The sequence below is a fragment of the Coccomyxa subellipsoidea genome (genome assembly GCF_000258705.1).
Source record: "Coccomyxa subellipsoidea C-169, whole genome shotgun sequence".
NCBI classification, from domain to species: Eukaryota; Viridiplantae; Chlorophyta; class Trebouxiophyceae; family Coccomyxaceae; genus Coccomyxa; species Coccomyxa subellipsoidea.
The window spans coordinates 664,000-686,186 of NW_005178037.1; the positions used below are offsets into that span (position 1 = coordinate 664,000).

General features: G+C 52.4%; 3 protein-coding genes across 3 annotated transcripts; 2 read left to right on the top strand and 1 right to left on the bottom strand.

Annotated features, from left to right (window-relative positions):
• The first annotated feature begins 9,164 nt into the window (after positions 1-9,164).
• On the top strand, positions 9,165-10,413 carry COCSUDRAFT_65663 (acid phosphatase/Vanadium-dependent haloperoxidase). The gene is made up of 3 exons (XM_005648440.1): positions 9,165-9,455; positions 9,666-9,852; positions 10,134-10,413. Exons 1-3 carry the CDS (start codon positions 9,361-9,363, stop codon positions 10,236-10,238), a joined length of 387 nt encoding a protein of 128 aa, XP_005648497.1. The 5' UTR covers positions 9,165-9,360; the 3' UTR covers positions 10,239-10,413.
• A 508-nt stretch (positions 10,414-10,921) lies between these two features.
• COCSUDRAFT_28532 (WD40 repeat-like protein) lies at positions 10,922-18,107 on the bottom strand. The gene is made up of 16 exons (XM_005648441.1): positions 17,723-18,107; positions 17,558-17,621; positions 17,394-17,453; positions 17,200-17,292; positions 16,940-17,053; positions 16,561-16,705; positions 16,051-16,118; positions 15,506-15,707; positions 15,046-15,162; positions 14,574-14,746; positions 14,020-14,100; positions 13,660-13,727; positions 12,039-13,139; positions 11,660-11,808; positions 11,410-11,497; positions 10,922-11,012 (listed from the first exon to the last, which is right to left on the bottom strand). The coding sequence occupies exons 1-13, from the start codon at positions 17,845-17,847 to the stop codon at positions 12,944-12,946; spliced, it is 1,506 nt and encodes a 501-aa protein (XP_005648498.1). The 5' UTR covers positions 17,848-18,107; the 3' UTR covers positions 10,922-11,012; positions 11,410-11,497; positions 11,660-11,808; positions 12,039-12,943.
• A 1,632-nt stretch (positions 18,108-19,739) lies between these two features.
• Positions 19,740-21,978, top strand: COCSUDRAFT_14784 (hypothetical protein; the record flags this gene model as incomplete). Its single annotated transcript, XM_005648442.1, has 7 exons — positions 19,740-19,814; positions 19,955-20,059; positions 20,346-20,515; positions 20,846-20,922; positions 21,161-21,225; positions 21,458-21,562; positions 21,835-21,978. 7 exons carry the CDS (start codon positions 19,740-19,742, stop codon positions 21,976-21,978), a joined length of 741 nt encoding a protein of 246 aa, XP_005648499.1.
• Between the last annotated feature and the right edge of the window lie 209 nt (positions 21,979-22,187).

The following is a 22,187-nucleotide window of genomic DNA, read 5'->3' on the forward strand; positions in this document are numbered from 1 at the left end:
GGGAGAGCAGAACACAGAGAGGGCTTGCCTTGCAGAGGGGTCTTCTGGACAGCGGCAGGCTCTTGAGCCAGGCCTTGACGTCAGCCACCGCCTTGCGCTGCGCTTCCGGGGTTGCGTCCGGCATCGCTTCTGCCACGTCATAGTCCATCCCATTGTCTGGCGTCGCCTCCATCATCGCAAACACCCAGAAGTGCTTCTTCTGCATTGCCAGCAAAGCAAAAGGTGTCCTTCATGCTCGCATTACATAAGTGCCTCGGTCAGATACAGCATCAGCATTACCTCTTGTAGGAAATTGACAGCGCTCAGCACTGGCAGGGCTTCTATATTGTGTCCATTGCTAACAATGGCGAATGCGAGGGGCGAGGCAGAACATGTAGAAATGGGCATGCAGGGATTGACAGAGCGCAATTGGGTACCACCATTGTAAAGATATTGAATAAAGCATGGACTCTCCCCAGTTACTATGTCTTCTTGGACTATCACTGAAGTCTCCAGCCACATTGAAGACCAGAGTAAACGCACTTCCCCTACCTCTCCTCAAGCAGGAAAAAGCGCATCTCCTGGACATTCATTGGTGCCGGAATAGGAGCTTGGAACTTCAAAAGCTAGAGATTGATTACTAGAAGCATGTAGACATCTTTGCCTCACCTTGTACTGCTCCAGGACCTGCAGCAGCGCCTGTGAGTAGGCCCAGCCCCTGTCCTCAGGCTTGGCCTGCACATAGTCCGGCACGCACAGCCCCTTGCTGCCGTGCTTCACAAACAGCCCGATGTCCTCCTTGGTGCCGTCGCTCATCTGCGCGTACAGGTTGCCGGTGATCTTGCCGAGCGTTCGCGGTGAGATGCCCAGCTTGCGCGCCACCTGCCCGCTCGGCATGTACAGCACCTGCACGTACATGAGCGCAGCCATCAGTGATCACTTGCAGGGATGGTAGCAAGGGGAGAATGTCCTCTGCGGATTACTCTTGAGTAAAGTCTAATTGTACACTCTGCAGAGGTGGCAAGAGGAGTGAGTGCTCCCAAGGTGGCGCTGGCAATGACGCCGATCAGACCAGTCCCTCTTGCTGGGCCAAGAATGATCAGCATCAGCATGAGCAGCCCAATGTTGTAAGCAGAGCACATCTCCATGATTTGGTTTCATCGTAAACTGTTGCTCCCAAAAATGCGATGCGGCGCATTCGGTATGGACTTCTCAACAGCAATCTGCATCCTATCACCCAAATGAGGTGCCAGGGCATCCATGAACGAAGTCAGTCAATATTACATGTACTCTGGCTTTGCAGATGATCAGACAGTTTGAGTCACCTTTGTGTTATTGATAAGATGCCGCGCGCGCTGAGCAGCAGCCACAGCAGCTGGGTTGACTGGCTGCACAGACACATGCAGCTGCCCTGTCGCGCCATTCGCCTGCAGCTCAGTGGCCTGCTCACAAGCAATGCAATGGCATTAAGAAAATTTCCTCCCACAAATCAGAGAGCCATTAGAACTCAATCAGCTGCAAAGCAGGCACCCAATCAGCTTGTATCCAAAAGATATAGAGAGCATGTGGTGGCTCTGCCACTAACATGAGGCAGATTGTTCTAAGATGAATTAAAAAAGATGCTCTGAAAAGAAAAAGGAAGTCACCTGTTTTGAGAGGCCCCTGGAGACGTCAGGCAGGACGGTGGCGAGGCAGCCAAAGTAGGCGCGGCCCAGGAACAGCGCCCGACTGCCCACCTGCAACTGCCCGGCGTCTGCCCGGCCCTGCGCCGTCGCCGGGTCCAGCCGCGGATCCGGCGCCATGTTCCTCCGCAGCGTCGCCTACTCGCAGGATTTTAAATTCAGATTCGAATTCAAAAGCATCAGCAGCATGCGAAGTAACTTCCCCCATAGTGCATGCCACGGAAGCAAGCGGCCGGAACCTTTTCACGACGATGGATTCGCAGCGGAGGGGATTTTTTCAAGATTAAGCGAGCTTCACAGAGGGAAGCTAAGTTGGGGCATAGCTGTGACAATATCCATGTACTACAAGGGCTTGTCACGTAGCATGGAGCATTCTCATGGAAGTTACAAGCATGGAAGGTTGGTTCCGCGCCTGTATGGGGCAGAGGAGCTCCTTCTTGGAGAAGCGCTTCTCTATGGTGCCGTCCAGCTGGCGCATGAGCCCCTCACATGGCCGCACATGCAGCATGATGTCACATGTGCCCACATCCAACCCCTAAAATCCACTCACTCCTTATAATCAGATTCAGAGGACATATTGCATCCACACAGTCGCTTGAGCTGGCAGACTTGCACACAGGTGGGGATTAAACCAAGGGATGCCCAACCAGCAATTGGTTTACACAGCCCCAATGATCAGACCTGAACCAATCACCTGATGCATGCAGAGCTAAAAGTCTGCTTTGAAGTCTGAAAAGTCGTGCAGGAAAGGGATTGCACCTGCTTGACGAGGAAGTCCCGCCCGATGGTGCTGGTGGCGCGGTGCCAATCGTCCGCCTTCTCTGCACTGTGCTTGATAACCCCGCGTTCACTGTCCATCTGCAGCAAATACACCATCACCAATTCATCCTCTCACAGCATTCTCTTCCATAGATCGCTAGCCCTAACACAATTATCACATAGTATCCCACACACAAACAACATGGAACACATTGCGCCTTGCCCCTGTCATCAACTGGTCAAGGAATGAAATCATGAGACCTCGAGTCTGAGAGAACACCTAGATATATGACTGGTGCGCACCTTTTCGGATCTGTCAGAGACGCCCTGGACGATGGCTTCCTGGAGGTAGGGCCAGCGCACCCAGCAGCGCTGTCCCAGCAGAGTTGGCGCCACCATGCTGGCCGTCACCTTTGGCGCCCCCGGAGCCCCCAGCTTGTTCTGCACACATAGCACCACATACCGCTCAGTCCATGATCCGAATATCTGGAGATCCTTGGTTCTGACACCTGCCCTACTGCGCTTGTGCAGAGACATGCACTTGACCAGCTGACAAACGGCTCTGCTGGATCATGCTTTGCTCAGGTTACCAGTTCTCAATATGGGGCTGCCAAGTCACTGACCTTATGAACTGTTGCATGACAGTCTACACAAGATTGCCAGCGCAGAGCTTTCCAGAAGAATTCCAACAAAACCTTCGACCAGCCCAGAATTGATATCTATGGTATGCTCTTCATGTCTTTTATTCTTTCTGCCCTCACCTTGACCAGCAGCACCAGGCTCTCCTTCTTGCTGGGCTGGCCCAGAACCTCCACAGCCACAGCCTTGAGGCTGGGCGTGACCGACAGGTTCTTCAGCGTCGGGTAGCCCGGCAGCACGGTGCGCGTGCCGGGGACCAGGGCCGGCACGAATCCGCGCTGGCCGGCCGGCAGCGGCGGCGGCGGCGGCGCGCGCTGAAGCCGGCTGTTGCACCGCGTCACGGACGTGAAGTGACTCGGCAGCGTCGATGCACAGTCGCCGCGCAGGCCGTCGGCCAGCGAATCTGCGACATCAGCCGCCACATCAGCATGACATCAGCGGGAAACCATGCGCAATCCCGACCACGGGCAGTCACCCTATCCCCCTAGCAAACACCTCCCAGAGCCCATGCATGAGCCTCTACATTATCAGTGAGTGAGTACAAGAATCAAGGTGCCCATGGTTGAGTGGGTTTTGCTTGTATCTGATGAGTCCAAAAAGGTAGGATCCTGGCAATCTTTCCATGAGGCTTCCTTGCATACGCACCTCGCCTCAGGCTGAAAAAGCATTGCATCATAAGAAGAAAATCCTGCAAAATATCAAGTGAACCCTCTGCATGACAGACATGTGTTCCAAAGTAGCATGAAACTGCGGAAGCATGAAGACAGTATGCGCACAGTCCTTGAGGCTTTCGTCAAGGGAGAAGATGAGTATGTCTCCCAGGCGGTTGCGCGCGCGTTCCTCGGACGTCAGCCGCGCCTGGGGGATGCTGGCCTCAGCCGCCAACAGCCGCGCCTCGTCGATGAAACAAATGAGCACCACTCCCTCCCACTCTGCGCGCTTGCCCTCCATGTCGACCGCGAATGTCGTCGGGTAAAAATCCGCTATCGGGGACGCCGGATTCGTCATCAGGTCCTGTCCAAGGACACACCAGTGAGTGGTTTCTGCACCGGTCTGAAAAGGCAGAAGGAAATATATGACAGCTCTCCTGCTGCATATCGTAAAGAGACTCCAATATGCATCACTGGTTTGCGCGGAGGTGGCCCCCGGATTTATATGGAAGCATCCATTTCAAGAACACGGGATTGCATGCATTTAAAGAATACTGACAAGCAACATGACCAGGAAGGCATGGCATGGCATGGAAAGAGGTGACAACAACAGTGTGTCACCATAAAATTATTTAGCCTATTGCATGCCCGCTGTGTAATGGTGGCAGGTCTGATTCTCCCATGTCTCTTAGTGATAAGCATGCCTTTTTGGGCATAGCAAGGGAGCTTACCTGGTAAGGGGCGGGAAGCAGCTTGCAGGAGGCGGCAGGCAGCACGGAGAGGAGCTGCTGGAAGGGCAGGAATGGTTTGCCATATTCAAAGACCACTCTGAACTCGGAGATGTTGACCATGTCAGAGATCATGGGGGAGAAATGGTGCGGATAGAACCATGTCCAGGAGGCGACACCGCGATAATAGTACTCCAGGACCCAATTGATTCCCTGTAATTCATCAAACACCTCAACACCCAATCAAGTACAACACCCTCCACCCTCCGTTGAATTCCGTATCACGATGCGTCCACAATCATTCCACAGGAAGTTGTTATCAGGCGGAATCAGCGTGACCATGAAAAACGAGTATTGAACTAAAGATATGCACCTGGATGTAATGCTCCACCACCTTCCTCCTGGCAAGGGCGTCCTTGGGGTTGATGCCCAATTTTTCGCCATAGTAGCGATCCTGCACCCAGCCAGCTTCTGTCAATTTCCCGCCATAGCACCCACAGACAACAGCCATGACCGTCTCTGCTTGGATCTTCTGATCTGCAGCTTCCATACTCTACGAGGAAGTATGAATCAGCCTAGCAGTGGCAGGAGAGGAGAACACTAACCTTCCAGGCCTGCAGCCCTGCCTGCCCCTGCCCGGTCAGCATGAGCTGGCGCGCCTCCTTGCTCATCATGGTGGGCCCGGCCGGCTCCTCCGGACCATCCTCCAATTCCTTCAGCAGTTCAGTTGGCGCCAGTGGGTTTTCACCCAGTTCCGCTGCCGCAACCTCCGCCTATAGCACAACATCAGTTAGCCACATGAATGGCCAGACCTTGTGCTTTGGGCTACAGCCCAATACAGCTCAGCCATATTATTTTGCTAGACCTTCCGTTCTGCACCGTCGCACTAGATGATTTGCAGGCAGAGTTCATTTGCCCCCCAATTACAGCCACAGCACAAGAGCAGGGCAACAACGCCCCTACAGCCATGTGACAGCATGTATTGGGTTCCGCAATGATCGGCAGTGAAGGGGTGGTTCTTGGACAGCAGTGACATGCTTTGTAGTGCCAGGTTTTGCAGCGCACCTCGAAGGTGTCCTCTTCAGGCTCGGGGAATGTTGGCTGCGGCGGGGCTCGTGAGTTGCCCTGGCGGCCGCCCCTCCGGGTCTGCTTCGCCTCAAAATACTCGGCATCCTGTTGCGCAATATGCATGCATCAGCAATGACACAGTCGAATGAATTTCTTCAGAGTTGAACTGAACTCACCTCTTCCCCAATTGCAGACACGACAACAACAGTAAGGTGATAGCAACTCCCACTGATTGCCTGTCTCCGAGGCAGCGTCATCGAGTACCCACTGGCTTCTGCCGGCAGTGTGTGCAATATACTCTGCACCGATGAGGACACCTGTAACAGCCCGGCAGGGCCACGGCTTCAGGGCAGAGGAAATGCAACAAACTTTGCACGGGACATGCGCGCACCGCAGCCCTCTGCTCAAGGGTCTCTAGCTCAAGCAGCGCCAGCTGCTGCAACAGCAGCTCCAGGCGGCCTGCATTGAGCTCCCCTGCATGCGTCAGGTAGCCGCCCATCACCGGCAGCAGCTGCTTGTAGATGGCAAAGACCTTGTCCAGCGCGCCCTCGTTCACATCCAGCGTGGGCAGCGCTGCGGGACACCAGCACACCAATCACCATAAGTCCTTCAAGAAGCCGCGGAGTCCTTAAAACCCAAATGCCAAAAGGAGGTGAATAAATAAATCTGAGGTTGTGACATGGAACCTGTGGAATACAGGAACTACTGCAGTTGCAATTTCAGTATGCTCCAGAGCGCCCCTTACAGTTACTCGGACGTATTCGTTGAAAAGTGACAGGGGTTTTCAATGACTGAAGTTTCCGGGCTGCAGAAGGAGTTTCAAGCAGGGCAAAGGCAGCATGCACAGCAAGGCAGGATGGCGCGAGGTGCTCACAGGGCAGGAAGTCATTGCCGATGAGCATGCAGAAGAGCACAAAGTCATCCACAACGCGCTCCACGTCAAACGCAAACGGCAGCTCCGCATTCTTGAACTCCAGCTCCAAATAGTCCCGCACCAGCCTGCAGTTAACAAGCACACCCCAATTTCACCCTACAGCTCACTCCCAGACAAAGCTACTGGTAGCTCTGCCAGGTCTTTGTCAGATTGTAGCCAAAAGTCACAACTAGTTCCGAGCACCACAGAACACTTGACCCTCCACCACGCACGTTAGACACTCTTTCTGTGGTGCGGCCATTTACCCAACGGCAGGCCTGCATCTCTGGTCAACAGAATGAACACAAAGTCCTGGTAGAGCCACAAGGTATCAAGGCAGCTTATATAAGTGCCGGTGCTGCGAGCGCACCCCTCAGCCTCTTCCTTCAACCTTGCAGAATTTCAGATGTTGCATGCATAAGGTCTGGGACATAATGAAGCTAGGGTTACTAGAGAGCAGGCGGCGTGCGCACCCGATCTGGAAGAGGATGAAGTGCTCGGCGCAGGGGTTGTCAAGGACCTCCCGGCTGGGCTGCCCGCGGTTGCCGCCGCCACCGAAGCGCACGACCTCGCGCAGGAGGCAGAAGTGGGGCTCGTGAGTCACCAGCGACAGCATGATGAGGTCAGCGTCCAGGCCGTACATGCAATGGCGCAGGTTTGGCTGGTACCCTGGGCTGCGCTTGGCCAGCCGCACATACTCCATTATCTTGTGCTCACCCTCCCCGGGCACGTCGTGGCCTGCAACGTGCAAGAATCAAGCTCTGGCTACTAATTGTCTAATTTGGTTGTGTGGGGTATCATGGAGATCAGCGGCTTCTTGGTTTGGGGCACGGCAGTGTCTACCAGGAGTGTTCAGCATTTTTTAAGCAGAACTTGATAAAGTTGAAGACATATTGTTGAGATACAAACGATCTCACTCCCTATTTCATGCTCCATCATGATGCAGCATATCAACCGGGAAGTGATTCAAAGCTCAGAAATTAGGCCTGTGTGGTGATGGACAGAGACAGCGCGCAGGCGGCGCTTCTGATGGCTTTTCCTGCTTGGAGGAGACATGAGAATCTCCGAAGGAGGATCCCACCTGAGAAGACAATTGTGGGTTCCCTCCAGGCGGGATCCTCTGCGATCTTCCTGCGGATGAAGAAGCGCAGGTGCGCGCCAAGCCGCTCCATGAAGGGCGTCCCAGGAGTGATGCAATTGGAGTCAAAGGCATCCCCTGCCGTGACCTCCCCTTTCCTCTCCGCTTCCTTCTCAGCCTGCCATCATGCGCGACAGCTGTCAGGCAAACTTGTGCATGCAGACATCCAACTGGGCACTGTGTATTTCCTCTACTCGAGACATGTTGAGACATACATGGGTCCATTGACAAGGATCTTATGAGTTCCCAAGTGAATTGCATGACAGGCAGTTGGTGCTGACCTCCACTCTCTCCTTTGCAGCTTTGAACCTGCGTGACCGCTGCTGGTTCATCTTTGCGCGCGGGGCAACACCTGCGGGGGACATACAGCTTCAAGTGCAGCGCAACACTGCAGGCTGCACTGCATGCATGTGGACACAGCTTGTAATATGGGCATTGGCTGGCGGTGAAAGATCATTGTATGGACGGGCGGTACCATCGATAGCCATGAACAGGAGTTTCTTGGGCTGGACTATCTGGAACAGCTTCTCCAGGTAGTTGAAGACTTTGATGATCATCTCCGTTTCTGTGAGCTTTGTGCCTGGATCGTTGCCATGCGTACAATTATGGATGATCCCGTTCATGTCCAGATACAGGTTGTCCACTTCTGGCACATTGGTCTCTGCTATGGGCTGGTTCACCAGCGGGTACCGCTCGCTCAGCCATCTGTAGAACTTGGGGATACCTGTTTGCACACATCGGTACCTCAAGGTCCTACGACGAAGCAACAGTGTACCAAGGCAAAGCTTATGAACAGATTGCATGTCTTTGTACGCATACTGTTGAAGACGACACAGCCCTAATGCAAGCAATATTGTAGTGCATGTCAATTAGGGACATGCTAGTGGGCTATTATTAAGGCTATGTCGAGATCCAATGCAGCACCAGGCACGGACAGCGAGAGCCTCACCCATCTGATCGTGTATTCAGGGGTCGAGCGACCTGAAGCCAAACTCCCCCAAATTTGTAGAGATAGTTGCGAGTTGGAGTTTAGAGACTTTCAGGAAGTTAAAGCTTCGTTTGGGTCGTTTTTGGATAAGTTCGATTGCTGAATGAAAGCTTTTCAGTTGCTCAGGGCCTGCACTTCTATTCAGGGTTTTATTCTGCTAAAAGTGGTGCGTCTAGACCTAACTTCTAACCGTTATTGAGCATGGATCTGATCGAGCGGTTGGGTAGAATTTTAGAATGATCAAGCCTTCAGGGAACATGTCCACGGTGTTCCTAATCTGGACAGGGATATGTGCAATTGTTCTTCTGATCCCTGCAAATTTGCATCCTCTTCTCTTTTTTTGCACAGAATCAGCAAGGAGGCTCCAATTATCTGCAATTTTCTTGAACGGAGCAGGAGCCCGTCCAAGACAGCTTTATGCAAGATATGCCATGACGCAACAATTGCGGTCTTGTTGGAGGACAAGTGATTGTGCAATTCTAGCATATGATTCTTTCAAGCGTCAATTGTAAATCCAGGCCTGCATGCACCACGTTTGCCATGTCGAATCAGAAATTAGTACCACCAGATCGCAGCAATGCTATAGTTGATATAGACACCAAGGTTTCATTGGGACTGTACCGGAATGTGGGCTCAAAAATTCCCAGATATGTTTTCAAAGCATTAGAGCACACTGGCAGCGGTCTTCTGTGGCTGCCACTAGCGCCTGTGGTATTCCTTGCCCCATCAGCATCCCCCCTTGTGCGCACATGCGCTGCAAACTTGCTGGTGGGGCTTCTGGTGGACATCGCCATTGTAGGCACCCTCAAGGGCCTGATGCAACGGGCTAGGCCAGTCTACAATAACGCTGGTGACTTCCTCCTCGTTGTGGCAGTTGACAGCTTCTCCTTCCCTAGTGGACATGCAGCCAGGTGATCTTCACTCATCAAAATCAGATTCTAACACTGTGGTTATTTCATTTCGAAATTGATTGAACTCGGCGAGGAATATTGAGGTTATTTTGATCAGTACGTTCACCATCTGATGATACAGCACATTGGATTGCCTTATTGTGGTCAAGACAGGCTCTCCCCAGTACTATTTACAGCGGGATCCCTACTGACAGGAAGGTGCATGCGCAGGGCAATGTTTCTGGCACTGTACGCGCTGGTGTGGCTGCAGCAAGGCAGCCAGATGGCCTGGGCTGTGCCCATCATTGTCTGGGGCCTGGCGACAGCATTCTCTCGCTGCCTCATGGGTCGCCATTTCCTTGGAGATGTCCTGGCTGGCCTGCTGGTGGGAGTCCTCACCACTGCAGTCGTGACACAGGTGTGTACCATGAGCTCTTGTCCTCCCTTCAGGCTATTTCTCCATGGCGCTGCACTCTACTTACAATGTTGCCGTGGCGTTGTACGGCCAGAGCGAGCTGATGGGTATCTGTGAGCATTGTTTGGCAATCAGCAGCACAGGGAGTCGAGTGCTCAGCACTCGGGCAGTGCTGGATGCAGAGCTGCAATGACCGCTGGACAAAGCGCTTCATCATTTTGAAAAGGAAGTTAGTGAGCAAAATAAGATGAGTGCCCAACACTTGGGCTGCATTTTGGCTGCAGGGCACATTCGCGCTTGGAGGCCTGTGGATCCCAGCGGCACAAGCGAGCGCTTTGCATGCGCATATCATGGATCAAATCCATGCACTCATGCCTCAACGTCTGTGATTCAGGGAGAGAGAATGACATTGCAGGACAAGTATTATCTCATCCATGCCATGGTTGAGCCCAGTGCTGAACATAGAATTTTCAAGGATCCTGACTTCTGAATTGCCAGTAGTAGTGGATTCAGTGAGGTAATCGCGGATTTGTAAAGTCAGCACCAAACCCTGGTGCTCCTTGTATCATGCTCACAATCGTGCCTCAACAACTTAATTATAATAATATCCATTAATGGACAATGTGACTTTTGCAACAATGACTTAGTAGTCGCATGCAAACGCAGTGCACACGCAGGCTGCTTTAGCGCCAGACTGCCAGCTCTAAGAGCATGCTTTGGTCATGACATGTTACATGAAATGTTCAATCAAAGTATAGTGGCACTGCCAGTGCACACCATGCGACTGCAGATTTTACTAGACTAGACTATAGTCAGGCAATTCTGGCCCAAGACCGCTGATCAAAGAGCCTCTGCTCAGAGACAACAATGAGTATCATGTGAGCCTGAGTAGTCACGATGCTTATATTTACCTTTGGAGTATTTAGGATTGGGCTCCATCATCCTGATGAACCTGAGTTTGAAGCATGAGGTAAGCACGCCGTCAGAGGGACGATCGGCCAAAGTAGACTCGCAGGTTTACGTGCAGCCGTGAACGAATGCCTGGATCTCAGCCATGGCTCCTCGGGTGTCTCTGCTTTCCCGCAACAAACTTTCTTTCTGAAGCATAACTTACGGCTGGCGAGTGCTTCGTTGAGATCCGCCTTACCTACCCCTCGAAACCGGTAAACCCTCTTCACGACAGGCCTGTGCTCGCTAGATTTCCCAAAGTGCTCTCTCGTCACCTGCATTTTCGTGACGATTTTTACTTACGATATTTCTGCATTACTTGTTCCTGCGCAAGGCAGTGGTGCTATGCTCTGAAGAGATGGAAGTGTGGCCGTGATGTTGTAAATAGGCTGTAGGTGCATCGACCTAGGTTAAGGGATTAATCTCTGTATGCCACGCAAACGGACAGAAACTGCAGGACAAAATGTACAGCTTGCGATCTTGTCTATTATGACGGGCAATTTCAGCCAAGAGGTGTTAGCGCCATATAATCATTTGCACCGCAATGTCGTAAGGCGTATACGCATCAGTTGAGGTCGACTTACTAAATAGACAAACTTTTGTGATCCACAGGAGATTCTGAATAAAGTTTGCAAGACCTGCCACCACCATGGCTCCCCAGATCACCATCACGAAGAGCGAGCCCATCGAGGCACTACAGGTGCATCAAAAGCACATCTGCATCCCAAAGAGCAGTCTAGTTGCATGCATCTTTGTCATTAATACATAACGTGTGATTAAACAGCCACCAGTTTCTACGTTCGCATGCTGGCGGGCATACAACTATTGAACGAGCCTAAGCCTTTTTTTATCTTTCCTGCAGAAGCTGACAGCCTTCAGTCTGGACGATTATGTGGCTGGCAAATCCAAGGTGTGGACATTCTGGGACTGCGCTCCCAGCGAGTTTCCCTGGACTTACAGCAAGGACGAGTACGCATACATCCTGGCTGGCCAGTTCTACGTCACATATGAAGGTGGGCACTTTTTCACCAGTCCTGATGCCCTTCGACCCCTGCAACTTAGGCATTGCAGACTGCTTATAAGACAAGCAGATCCTTTGCGGTTGCAGCTGAGCTGCCATAAGCATTGTGTGATCATTGTTCAATGGCACCTGCCACCATGCTGTGTGTAGAGGAGGACGCTCATCACTGGAATCTAACAGAACTTTTGCCTACATGAGGTTGAGAAAATATTTTTACTACAGGTGGCGAGCCAGTGGAGATCAATGCAGGAGACTATGTGCACTTCCCACCAGGCCAGACGCACTTCAAGGTCACCATCCCTGTCAGGAAGTTCTTCACATTGGTGTAGATACCAGCTGTCAGGCAGCCGGTTGACGTCATTCTGATCAGAGGCCTGGAATGATTGCATTGTGCACACAACTTTAAATTTCCCATGATAGCATGGTGATATTCTCGGTGTGTTCCTTTGTAAATCAAGTCGGATCGGCTGTGGACCCTTGCAAATAGGCCTTGCATGCAATAAGTGCTTGGAAGTACACTTTTCCAATTGCCATCAGCGCTCGCACAGCGCAGATTTGTCTTGTATGTCTTGCATTCAAGCCGGATTGAATTGCCACTTACAAAACGCAATACAGTAATCCCTGGACCATATGTACGGGAGCTTACTCGCTCTTGCTTTGCCACTGGCAACAGAGTTTCGTATATTGATCTCTTTGAGATTAGATCGATGTAAGGACCACTTCCATATGAAAGAATTATTTTGCCAAGCATAACAAAGTCATCAATGTGACATCCAAGCAGTCCAACCTTCCTTAAAAAGCACACAAGCCTGCCACTCACCCACATGCATAGGTAAAAGGCTGCACAGCGCATCAACGGGCATATCTCTGCCCAAGAGACAAATCAATAAGTCCGAGACTACGCAGCACTGGCTGGCCGCACACCCTCGCTGCCTGACTCAATCCCTCTTACTTGGGGGTCTAATGAGACTGCCTTAAAATTGTCAACATAGCCACCTACTGCTGCTGCAGGCATATCTGCAGCTGCAGGCACATTAGTAGGAAGGGAAATGCCAACGTAGCCAGCTACTGCAGCTGCAGGCAAACTGGCCGGAATGGGCCAGGATCACATCTGTCAGCGATGACTCAGCTCTCGTCCATGGGGTCAGCACTGTCAGCAGCCCTGGCTGCAGCTTCCTCTTTGCTGGCGCCCTTTGGCGCTGCCGGCGCCACAACAGTCGTGTCTGTCACTCCGCTCCTGACTGGCTTATCAGCAGCAGGAGCTGTGTTCGCGCCGCTCGCAGCCTCCCTCGCCTCTTCCTTCACGCCCAGAATGTAGTCCCTGCACAAACCCGTGCATCAGGGCACTGCCGTAGGGCGCCTGCGAGAGGAGCAGTATGAAGACCGTAACAATGCATCCCTGCCTTGGCATTGCATTTACGGGTGCAAAAGCGCTGTGATTGGCATCAAGTGGATGATCTGCATGCAATGTGCGGCCTGCAAAGGCCGGGCAGATCAGGAATGTGCTACTCATTTGTCATAATGGTGTGCTGTCCACATTGACTTCCAAGTGCTGACAGGGTGATGCCTACCGCGTGCTAACAGAAGAAATGCTCATCTAACAAAAGAGATTTTGCCTGACAAGATGCAGAGCCTACAACTGCAGAGACCTTTGAGGACCATGCTGTCTCTAAAATGTACAGGCGGTTGCTCTAGTAGTAATTTGCCCATAAGAAACAGGGACAGTATGGTGCTCAATGAGCTATGCAGTTAAACAACATCCCTGCTGCGGTGGCTTTCATGCCAAAGCAATCAGTTGCAGCTAAAAATTCAGTTGAAGCTGTATGGCAAGGGCCGCGCACCTGTGCTCCTCAAGCTCGCGCAGGACTTCGTCAATGGGGCGCCAAATGAGGTCGCTGATGCGCCACACCTGCAGCATGGGACCGTTACAGCTTGAATTAAAATCCGAATTTCTCATTTCGAAGTATGGAATTTGAATGATCACTCTGCATGTAACCAAAGATGCTGTTTACTGTTCTGCTCCTCATTAAACCAGGAGAGAATACATGCATACATTATAAGTCAGTGCAAGCTCCAATCCAGGGAGGAAGGGCTGCTCGCTGTGTGAAAGTGCAGTAAGAATACAAACATCTCCCCACCCCTACGTGAATTGTGAGACTTTCATTCTTCAGCACCAGAAGATTTCTAACGGGCGTTCATACCTGCAGCGTGCCCCCTGCTCCGGCGTCCGACACGCTGACCATGGTGTAGGGATCCGTCGGGTGCCACTGGAAGTCCACCACCTGCATGCCACGATCAGGGGTTCTTCAAGTCCCGCCCAAAATTTCGAGGGGAAACAATTAGGTCAGCCATTGAGTACCCCATTGAGTACCCCCTGATTCTACTTAACGACCCCAGCAACAACTTCTCGTGGCGCTCATGGACTTTAGCCTTCTCGGTCATGTAAACCGCAGAACAGGGCGCCGGCTTCAGGGAGCAACTTCTTGGGGTGATCAAGATTACGTACGGTAGTCGAACCCTGTTATTGTGGTGCCAGCAAGCAACTCTCCCACTTACAGCAAGAACTCCAATAAACAGATTTTCTCCAAAGCAACACTGACCGGTACAGCAACAGCGGCGCTGCCAGCCCTAAAATCAAATCAGCTTGCTGGCAGGCTGCAGCATGTCCGCTCACAGGATGCATGCAATGCCACGCCTACTCTTTTCAGCATGAATTGATTAAGATAAATTCAAGAACACACAGAAAGGCGCCCACCTGCGAGCGGTGGCCCGCGTGGTGGAACATGAGCTGCGGCGGCAGCGAGGCGCCGATGGTGCGCGCCTTCTTCGCATCCGGGCCGGCCTCCTCGCCGCCGCCGGGCATCTTGTCTTGGCGCTCCAGGTCCCACACTGCTATCAGCTTGTCCTCGCCCCCGCTCGCAAACACACCTGCACGGACAAATCTCCTGAAAAGACACCCCTGAAAGGCAGGACCCCGACATCAACAGTATGGTACTGAGTGCAAGGCAGATTGGTGTGTCTCCTGCAAGCTCAAGTCTGACCTTGCTGATATGCCGCCCGAAGATCGTGGGGCCTTGGTGTGATTGTGCCAGGGGCAGCAGTAGCAGCATGTGAGCAAGCCTGGACTCGAGTGTGCAGAAAAGGCACATCTCGGAAAGTTACGCAAATTGCCGCAGCAAAGGTGTGCACAGAGGGCCGAAGAATCGCAATTGGGACAGCGCATGTACCTGGCTTGTAGGGTGCCCACTCCACTCGCATGATGGCCGAGTCATGCAGCTTGAAGGTGTGCACCGCTTCCTTCAGCTGCCGCCGGTCCCACACCTTCACGCTGCCGTCCGCAGCCCCTGCACACAACCACACATGCACCAGACTTTAGGCCTACCCAGCTCGCCTCTACAGTGCGCAGGACCATGCAGGCATCATATTGGAGGAGCTGTGGCATCTGCTTGGCAGCATGCCGATGTTGCTGCAAATTCCAGCTATTCAGAACATCTGAGTTGCACAATTGCAAATTGGTTGCAAAAGACCAGGTCTGTCAACAAGGCTCCACCAACGCATTACTTGGTAAGCAGGGTAATGTCAGGGGCGCAAGGGGATGGTCAAAGCCCTGCTGCACACATGTGACTAATCAGGTGCAGGTGCGCATGCACACATGTGAGTATTCAGGTGCAAAAGGCCAGCCCTCACCAGTGACGAGCATATGTTCCTGCAGCGCGCTCCAGTCCACGCACTGGACGTCCTGTTGGCCGTGCGCTTGTTCCACAGCGGCAGCCGGCCCCGGCTGCGCGCGCGTGTCCCACAGCAGCAGCTTGTAGTCATCGCCCACGCTGGCCAGCTCTTCTGTGCTGCCCGGCCGCCACACCACATCCTCTATCGTTGCGCTGTGACCCTGTTTCCCCATAATAATGCGAGCCCTTCAGTAAGTGGAAGCTAGGGTGTGGATGAAGTCAATACAGCGAGAGGGAATGTTTGCTAGCTCTGCCCTGTAATAAAGCTGCTAAAGAGGGTTTTGTCACAGCAGAAGCCAATCAGTGATATGTCATGGGTGTATTGCCATGTGTCTGCATGCAACTCCAGCAGTCTGTCTCTGCTTCCTTTTAAGAAGCACCCCCCTTCAAAAGAAGACAGGACGGAGTGGCGCAGCAGCATGTACAGCAAGGACAGCATTTCTCTCAACAGAGTGTGTCCTGAGGGAAATACAAATGCGGACCAAAAAGGAAGCAAAGATGCACCTTGAGCTTGAACCTAGGTGCCAGGGACGGGGCAGGCGGCGAGTATTTGGCCGGCCCCGCGCTTTCCCCTTTCTTCCTGGACGCTGAAAGCCAGGAGCCGCCATCGTGGTCCTCCAAATTCCAGATGAGCACCTGCATAAAAAGCACCCAACCCAGGCTCTCAGAGTACCACATGCACAGGCACTCCTGACCCAATCCAACCCACTCAGCCACCTGTGCAGATCATGCAATGGTATCTCAAGCATCCCATAGCAGCAGGTCATTGCAACCGCCTGAGTCTATAGTGTTGAATGTCAGAAAGGCATTAGCTTCAGAGAATGCCTCACGGCATTGACACAGCTGAAATTTGTGCTCTAGCTCCTCAGCTACCTACACCAAAATTGTCTGCTCTCAGCAGCTTCCTTCACAATGGCTGCATTTGAGGCAGCCTCCTCCTCTCAGGCTTTCAATGCAGCCGCTGTAACTAGCTTGGCCTCTGCTAGCTGGCAACGGCAATAAGGCCGCTGAAACCCTGGTCTATGTTCGGTACAATCCGCACCTTCTGATCTTCGCCGCCGCTGGCTACAAGGGTCTTTGCCGAGCTCATGCCCAGCGCAAAGGCCGCCACCTGCTCGTGACCCACCAGAACAAGGTCCGGAATAGACAGCTTCTGCAGCTCATCCCCCTGCCGTGCACAGCATCCCCATTCATGCATGACATGCACACCCTCACAAAAGTTCCAATGCTTTCCAGCTACTGCGTCAGTTTACACCAGCACTCAAAGCTCCTGGATCAAGCAGACGACACAGCCATGCTGCTCTGAGCCTGGCCTTGGCCTTACCACAGCCATGCAAGTCCCAAGTTCTCATCATGACTGAACACATACAGCTAAATACCCAAAAGAGCTGACCTTGTCGGTGGCCCGGTTGGGCTGCTTCTCAATGTCCCACACATACAGCTCCTTTGCATCCGTGTGCGTCACCACAATGTGCGGGTGCTGCGGACACTCACGGATCTTATTCACCTGCGCCCCAAACCACTTCGGCACGTCAGGCCCACTTCTGCACATACAGTGGGTCAACAGAAGGCCAAGGACAACGCTGTACTCCTAGGCATGTGTATTCCCCAAGATGAGGTTCTCTGCAACAAGAAGAGAGATGGCAGGCTTGCCTCTCCTGGGTGGATGATGGTGGAGTATGGCTTGATGTTTGGGCTCTTGGCTTTCTCATCATACTTCAAGGACTCTGCTGGTGCAACCCGCGGCTGCACAGACAAATCCACTCAGACACATGCTGTGCGACGCACAAAGTACCATGGAAATTAACACTGAATATGATGACATTATCCTCATCCGATTAACTCACCTTGGTGACGTCAAGCGTCCACACAGACAGTTTGTTTGGGTCGGTTCCCTCGGGGTCCGTCTGCACTTTCACCATAATATAATTTAGGGACAGGGGAGAAAGACAACGGTTGAGACTCAATTAGATAAAAGAGACACACGACATGCTTCTGTTAGAATACACACCCTGTCTGAGAGGTACAGATAATGCCGCTTCTTGTACTTGAAGTCTTCGATTGCCTCCCCCCACCTGCATGCAAAATGTCAGATTCGATGCATCCTGACAACCACAATGTCTGCAGCGTGTATCCTGCGACAGGGAAATTATTTGAGGGCAGATCAAGGCCTCGCCTGCAGCTCTGAGACGGCCATCCACGGTTGTGGTTCATTATCCAGTCGTACATAATGGGCAGATTCTGCTTCCAGGTCCCATATTTATCCTTGTCGGGGTTGCCCTTCTCCCTTTGCCTCACCATAGTTCTGCTTTCTCCCAGTTATCAACTGTCAGTATGTCAAACGAAAGTCGCTCTAACGTAAATAGCCAGAATTTGATTGTTCTTTCAGTTGATTTGGAAGCTTACTGTCCACTCAATAGCTATTGAGTAGCAATCAGGCAAGAGTTCTCTTTCCAACGATCATCAGAGTCACGGATGGCTTATTTGAGCCCTTCATGGACGCTCTAACAGTGCGCCTCAGTGATGTGAGTGCATGCACATATGGAACAAGAACCTCTGCGATGAATTGAGCAGAAGGGCACGAACGCTCCTCACCGAAATAGAACTTGTTATTGTTGGTCATGATGAGTCATGAGGGATACTAATAGCTGAGTCGGAAACAAGGGTCCTTGACCTGGACCTGGCCAGCATATCGATGATCAAGAACACAGACAGACGCAGATCCCCGCTAGCGTGTGAGACCATGTAGGCGCGAAATGACATTCAGCACTGCCCCTCCCAACCTTCCTGCCAGGGCATGGATCAAAGGTGATCTAGCTTGAAAAGGACGCTGGTGACAGCAATTGTGGGGTACGAATGGTCTATTTATCTTCTCCATCATCTTGTTTTGGCTTGAACGTGGCCTAGTCCGATTGCTAGGGACGTTGAATGTTGCTCGTCCTTTCCAATGTGACGCCCCAGACGATCCTTGCAATTCCTCGAATCGAATTACTCTGTCCGCATTGCACAGTTCGATAATCTTTGATCAAGCTTCAATTTGAAGGGGGGCAGCTTTTGTGCAGTGCTGCTTGAACGCCCACGCCTTGGAGGAGTGCACGCTCTGAGGAGACGCCTGCAGGCTCAACAGGCCCTAAATTCCCAGACATAGCCGACACACAGTGCAAGGCTTCAATGATGGGGCATGATGTGCATGGGACCTGCACGGTCAGGACCCCAATATGTACGGGAATAGGATTTGGTCTTCGCCTGCAAAGGAAGGCATTGAAGGTGAGACGTCATCTGTATCACCAAAGACATCAACATACAAAAAAGCATGTATTGTCCCACATCTCCTTACATGACAGAGTATAATTGCTGCAGGTCTGGCATCATGCGCAAAGGATGCCCCAAGGACGGCAGATACGGAAGTGGATGGTCTGTCAGTCACTGCCAAGTCCAGAGGATAGACCAGATCTGCGGCGTCCTCAGGATGCCCCTTCAATGGGCTCTTCTCCAGAGAGACGTCTGTCAGCAAATTGTGGAACACCAGTGGCAGCTGATGCTGGCAGCAGAGCACCTACCAGCCATTTGAGGGTCCCTTTCCAACAGACAGACCAGGTAAGGAAAGCTGTGGTATCACAAGGAATTGTAAGAGCCCTGCTTGTCTCAAGCAAGAATGAAAGCTCTGCACTCCTTATCAGTGGCCTGTTACAATGACATCTCTTGCATCCGCCCACTGCATGCATTGCATCATGTCAATACATACATTCAAGGAGTTTTTTTGAACTGTCTCTTCTCTGAGAGGACGGCAGGCTCGTTCATGTGACAGGGACATTTGTGCTCAATTTGCATGTGTATGCGCAGACAAAGGAGCGCACACAGAGCCGGGTGACCGTCACCAACGAGAATGGGACACAAGTGGTGTATCACACCAGCCGCCGAGATGCCCTGCACCAGATGCTGTTCGGAGTTGGCGTGCTCTCCTCAGACAGGTGCACCAAGCTCTGCCCACAAGCAACGTATGAGACTCCACTCAAACTCACACTTGCCTAGACTTTGTGTTGCTACCAATGAAGCCCTTGGGCCGCCAAGAGCAGCCCTTTCCAGATTGCATGCACCTAGATGACCGGAGCGGAAGCAGTCAATGATCAGTTGCTGCATGCGATGATTTTGAACATATAATAAAGATGATGCATGCATGCAGCCTGCGGTGGATGTGGACACCCAGGACGGCGCAGGCTGCTCTGGTGCAGTTCCCCGCCAGCTCCCTGCACAACAAATACTTCCTGGTAGGCTCCGCCTCCTTCTGGCTGCCATCAAGACCCCACTGCATCCAGCTCTCAATTGCATCCCTTCTTACTTCTCATGCCAAAGCAGATTAGTACGCTGCATTTCTCGACATTCTTGAGATGTTGGAGTTCTGCTACAGGTGAGGGCTGGAGAGGGGGAGTCAGAGGCGGAGAACTACGTGCTGACTAACCCAGTGGCCAAAACCTCCATGAGCTCCGGCCTCAGCCAGCGCGGCAAGGCACAGGTGCGTAATGCCGCACGGCATATCCATGCACACTATATGCATGCATATCACGCTTTCCTATTCCGGCATGGGATGTGCTTATTGTGCCGACATGGGACCAATGCTGGCTGTCAGGCAATGAGCAGGACAAGTGGTGATCCTGAGGAGTAACACTTCCTGTCTTGCTGACAGGGCAGATGGTACATGCAAACTTCGCACCTGCACCTGCCACAGAATGGGAGCGATGGAGGTCTTGAAAGGCAGTATGGAATAGCTGCTTGGAGTTCAAGCATGCAGTTAAGCGCAGGTGGTGCGGGAGACTGCTCCGGCGTTACGGGCGATGGGGGCGTGCGCGGCGGACTGCTGGTTGTGGCCCAGCATCACTCAACGCTCCTACCAGACCGCAGAGATCCTGGGCGCGCTTCTCGGCGTCGGCCGCTCGCGCATCGTCCCCGAATATAGCTTCCTCGACCCCCGGTGCGCGCAACCCTCCACCCTTCTTGGTTCCTTGGGCCAATTTGGCCAGGGCAATCTAAACTAATTGTACGACAAAGAGTTCCCCGTTCAGGCACTGGTAAGCTCATAAGTATGCCCTCAAACCAGCATTGTCCGGCGTGCAGCCATTCTTCCTGTGGTATTTGTCCTGCTGTATAGCATATGATTGGCGCTGTGAGTTTCATTCTCATCCCTTCATAGGGAGATGTGACATTCAATGTGACATTATCAAAAGACTACAGTAGAGTGCAAGCCCTCGCATGCTTCCAGCACAGTGTTTGGTGAAGCAAAGGGCACCGCGTGTGCTTGCAGGGGTCTGGGAGCATTGGAAGGCCTGACCTGGGAGTCTGCTCGCTTGCAAGTGAACACTGGCGACCAGTTGTCTCCAGGTATAGATTCCTGCGCGTATAATATTAAGATGTAATCTATCCCATGCCTGCGTCCTGTCAGCATCTGCAGGTGAACGCTTCCAAAATGCGGCAGTTATGGCAATCTGCATGCATGCTTTTTGCACTGCATATGACTAATGCCATCATTAAGTCTGGTTGATACTACTGTTGTACTATCGAACACCCCTGGCATGGGCATGACGCACGAATTGCTGAGTACGCCACTATGTTTTTGCAGAATGGAGACCACCCAGGGGTACGGATGGCACTCCAAACGAGAGCATCTCGGACGTCCTAGTGCGTGTGAGACAGGCAAGCCCTGCCTCGTCTCCTTGTGCCAATTTCAAGCATGGATGAGCCAGCCTTTATCCAGCATTTCCATGTAACATCAGATTCTTTCATGCCCTGCACCTGCCACATGCCTGCTGCAGCTCCTAGACTATTGTGAAATTGAGAATGACGAGGCAGAGCCTGCATGGGTCAGGGGCCTGCTCTTCTCATTTGAAGGTGTCCCGGTCTATGATGTGGAGGAGAGATGTTGTTGTGCGCGGCGCAGGTGCTTTCAGTGATGGAGACGCAGTACAGCGGCGCGAATGTCATCGTGGTGTCCCCGGACTCGGACAACCTGTCAGTGCTGCAGGTCTGGGAACCTTCTCGACACCTTGACCTCCTCTACTTTTTCAACATGTTTCTTTTGTGTCATTGCAGAAGATCATGCTGCGATATTACCTGCAGTGCTTAGCTACATCCACTTGGAAAGACTGTAGCAAATCAGTCAGCAGCGGCTGCTCACCCTCTGCGCACTTGGTTTCTCAAAATGGCGTAGGTGGTAAAAGTTGCTGGGGTGTTTGTAAACCCTTCACTACCCTGATTTATAGGGGACAGAAGGGGAAAATTGCGTTGCTACTGCAGGCGGCGCTGCTGGGACTGGACCTGCGGCGTCATGGCGACCTGGCGATGCGGCCGGGGGAGGTTCGCGCCGTAGAACTGGCCGCTGAGGCGCCCGCTTACTACTCCGGCAAGGTCACATGCGCGCGGCCGCCCAACTGCCTCTGACCAGCATGCACATTTTGCGTGACACCACTGGATCATGCAGAGCCAGGAGCCTTTGACATCTCTGCAAACAGATCCCTGCTCGATTGTTAATGGTTTGACAGAGAGGGAGTGCCTCTGACCAGCGTACAAACTTGCAGCATGCGACGAGATAATTGTTTCAGACAGCCACTCAGTATCTCCCAGCTGAAGTGCTTATTGGGTTGACACTT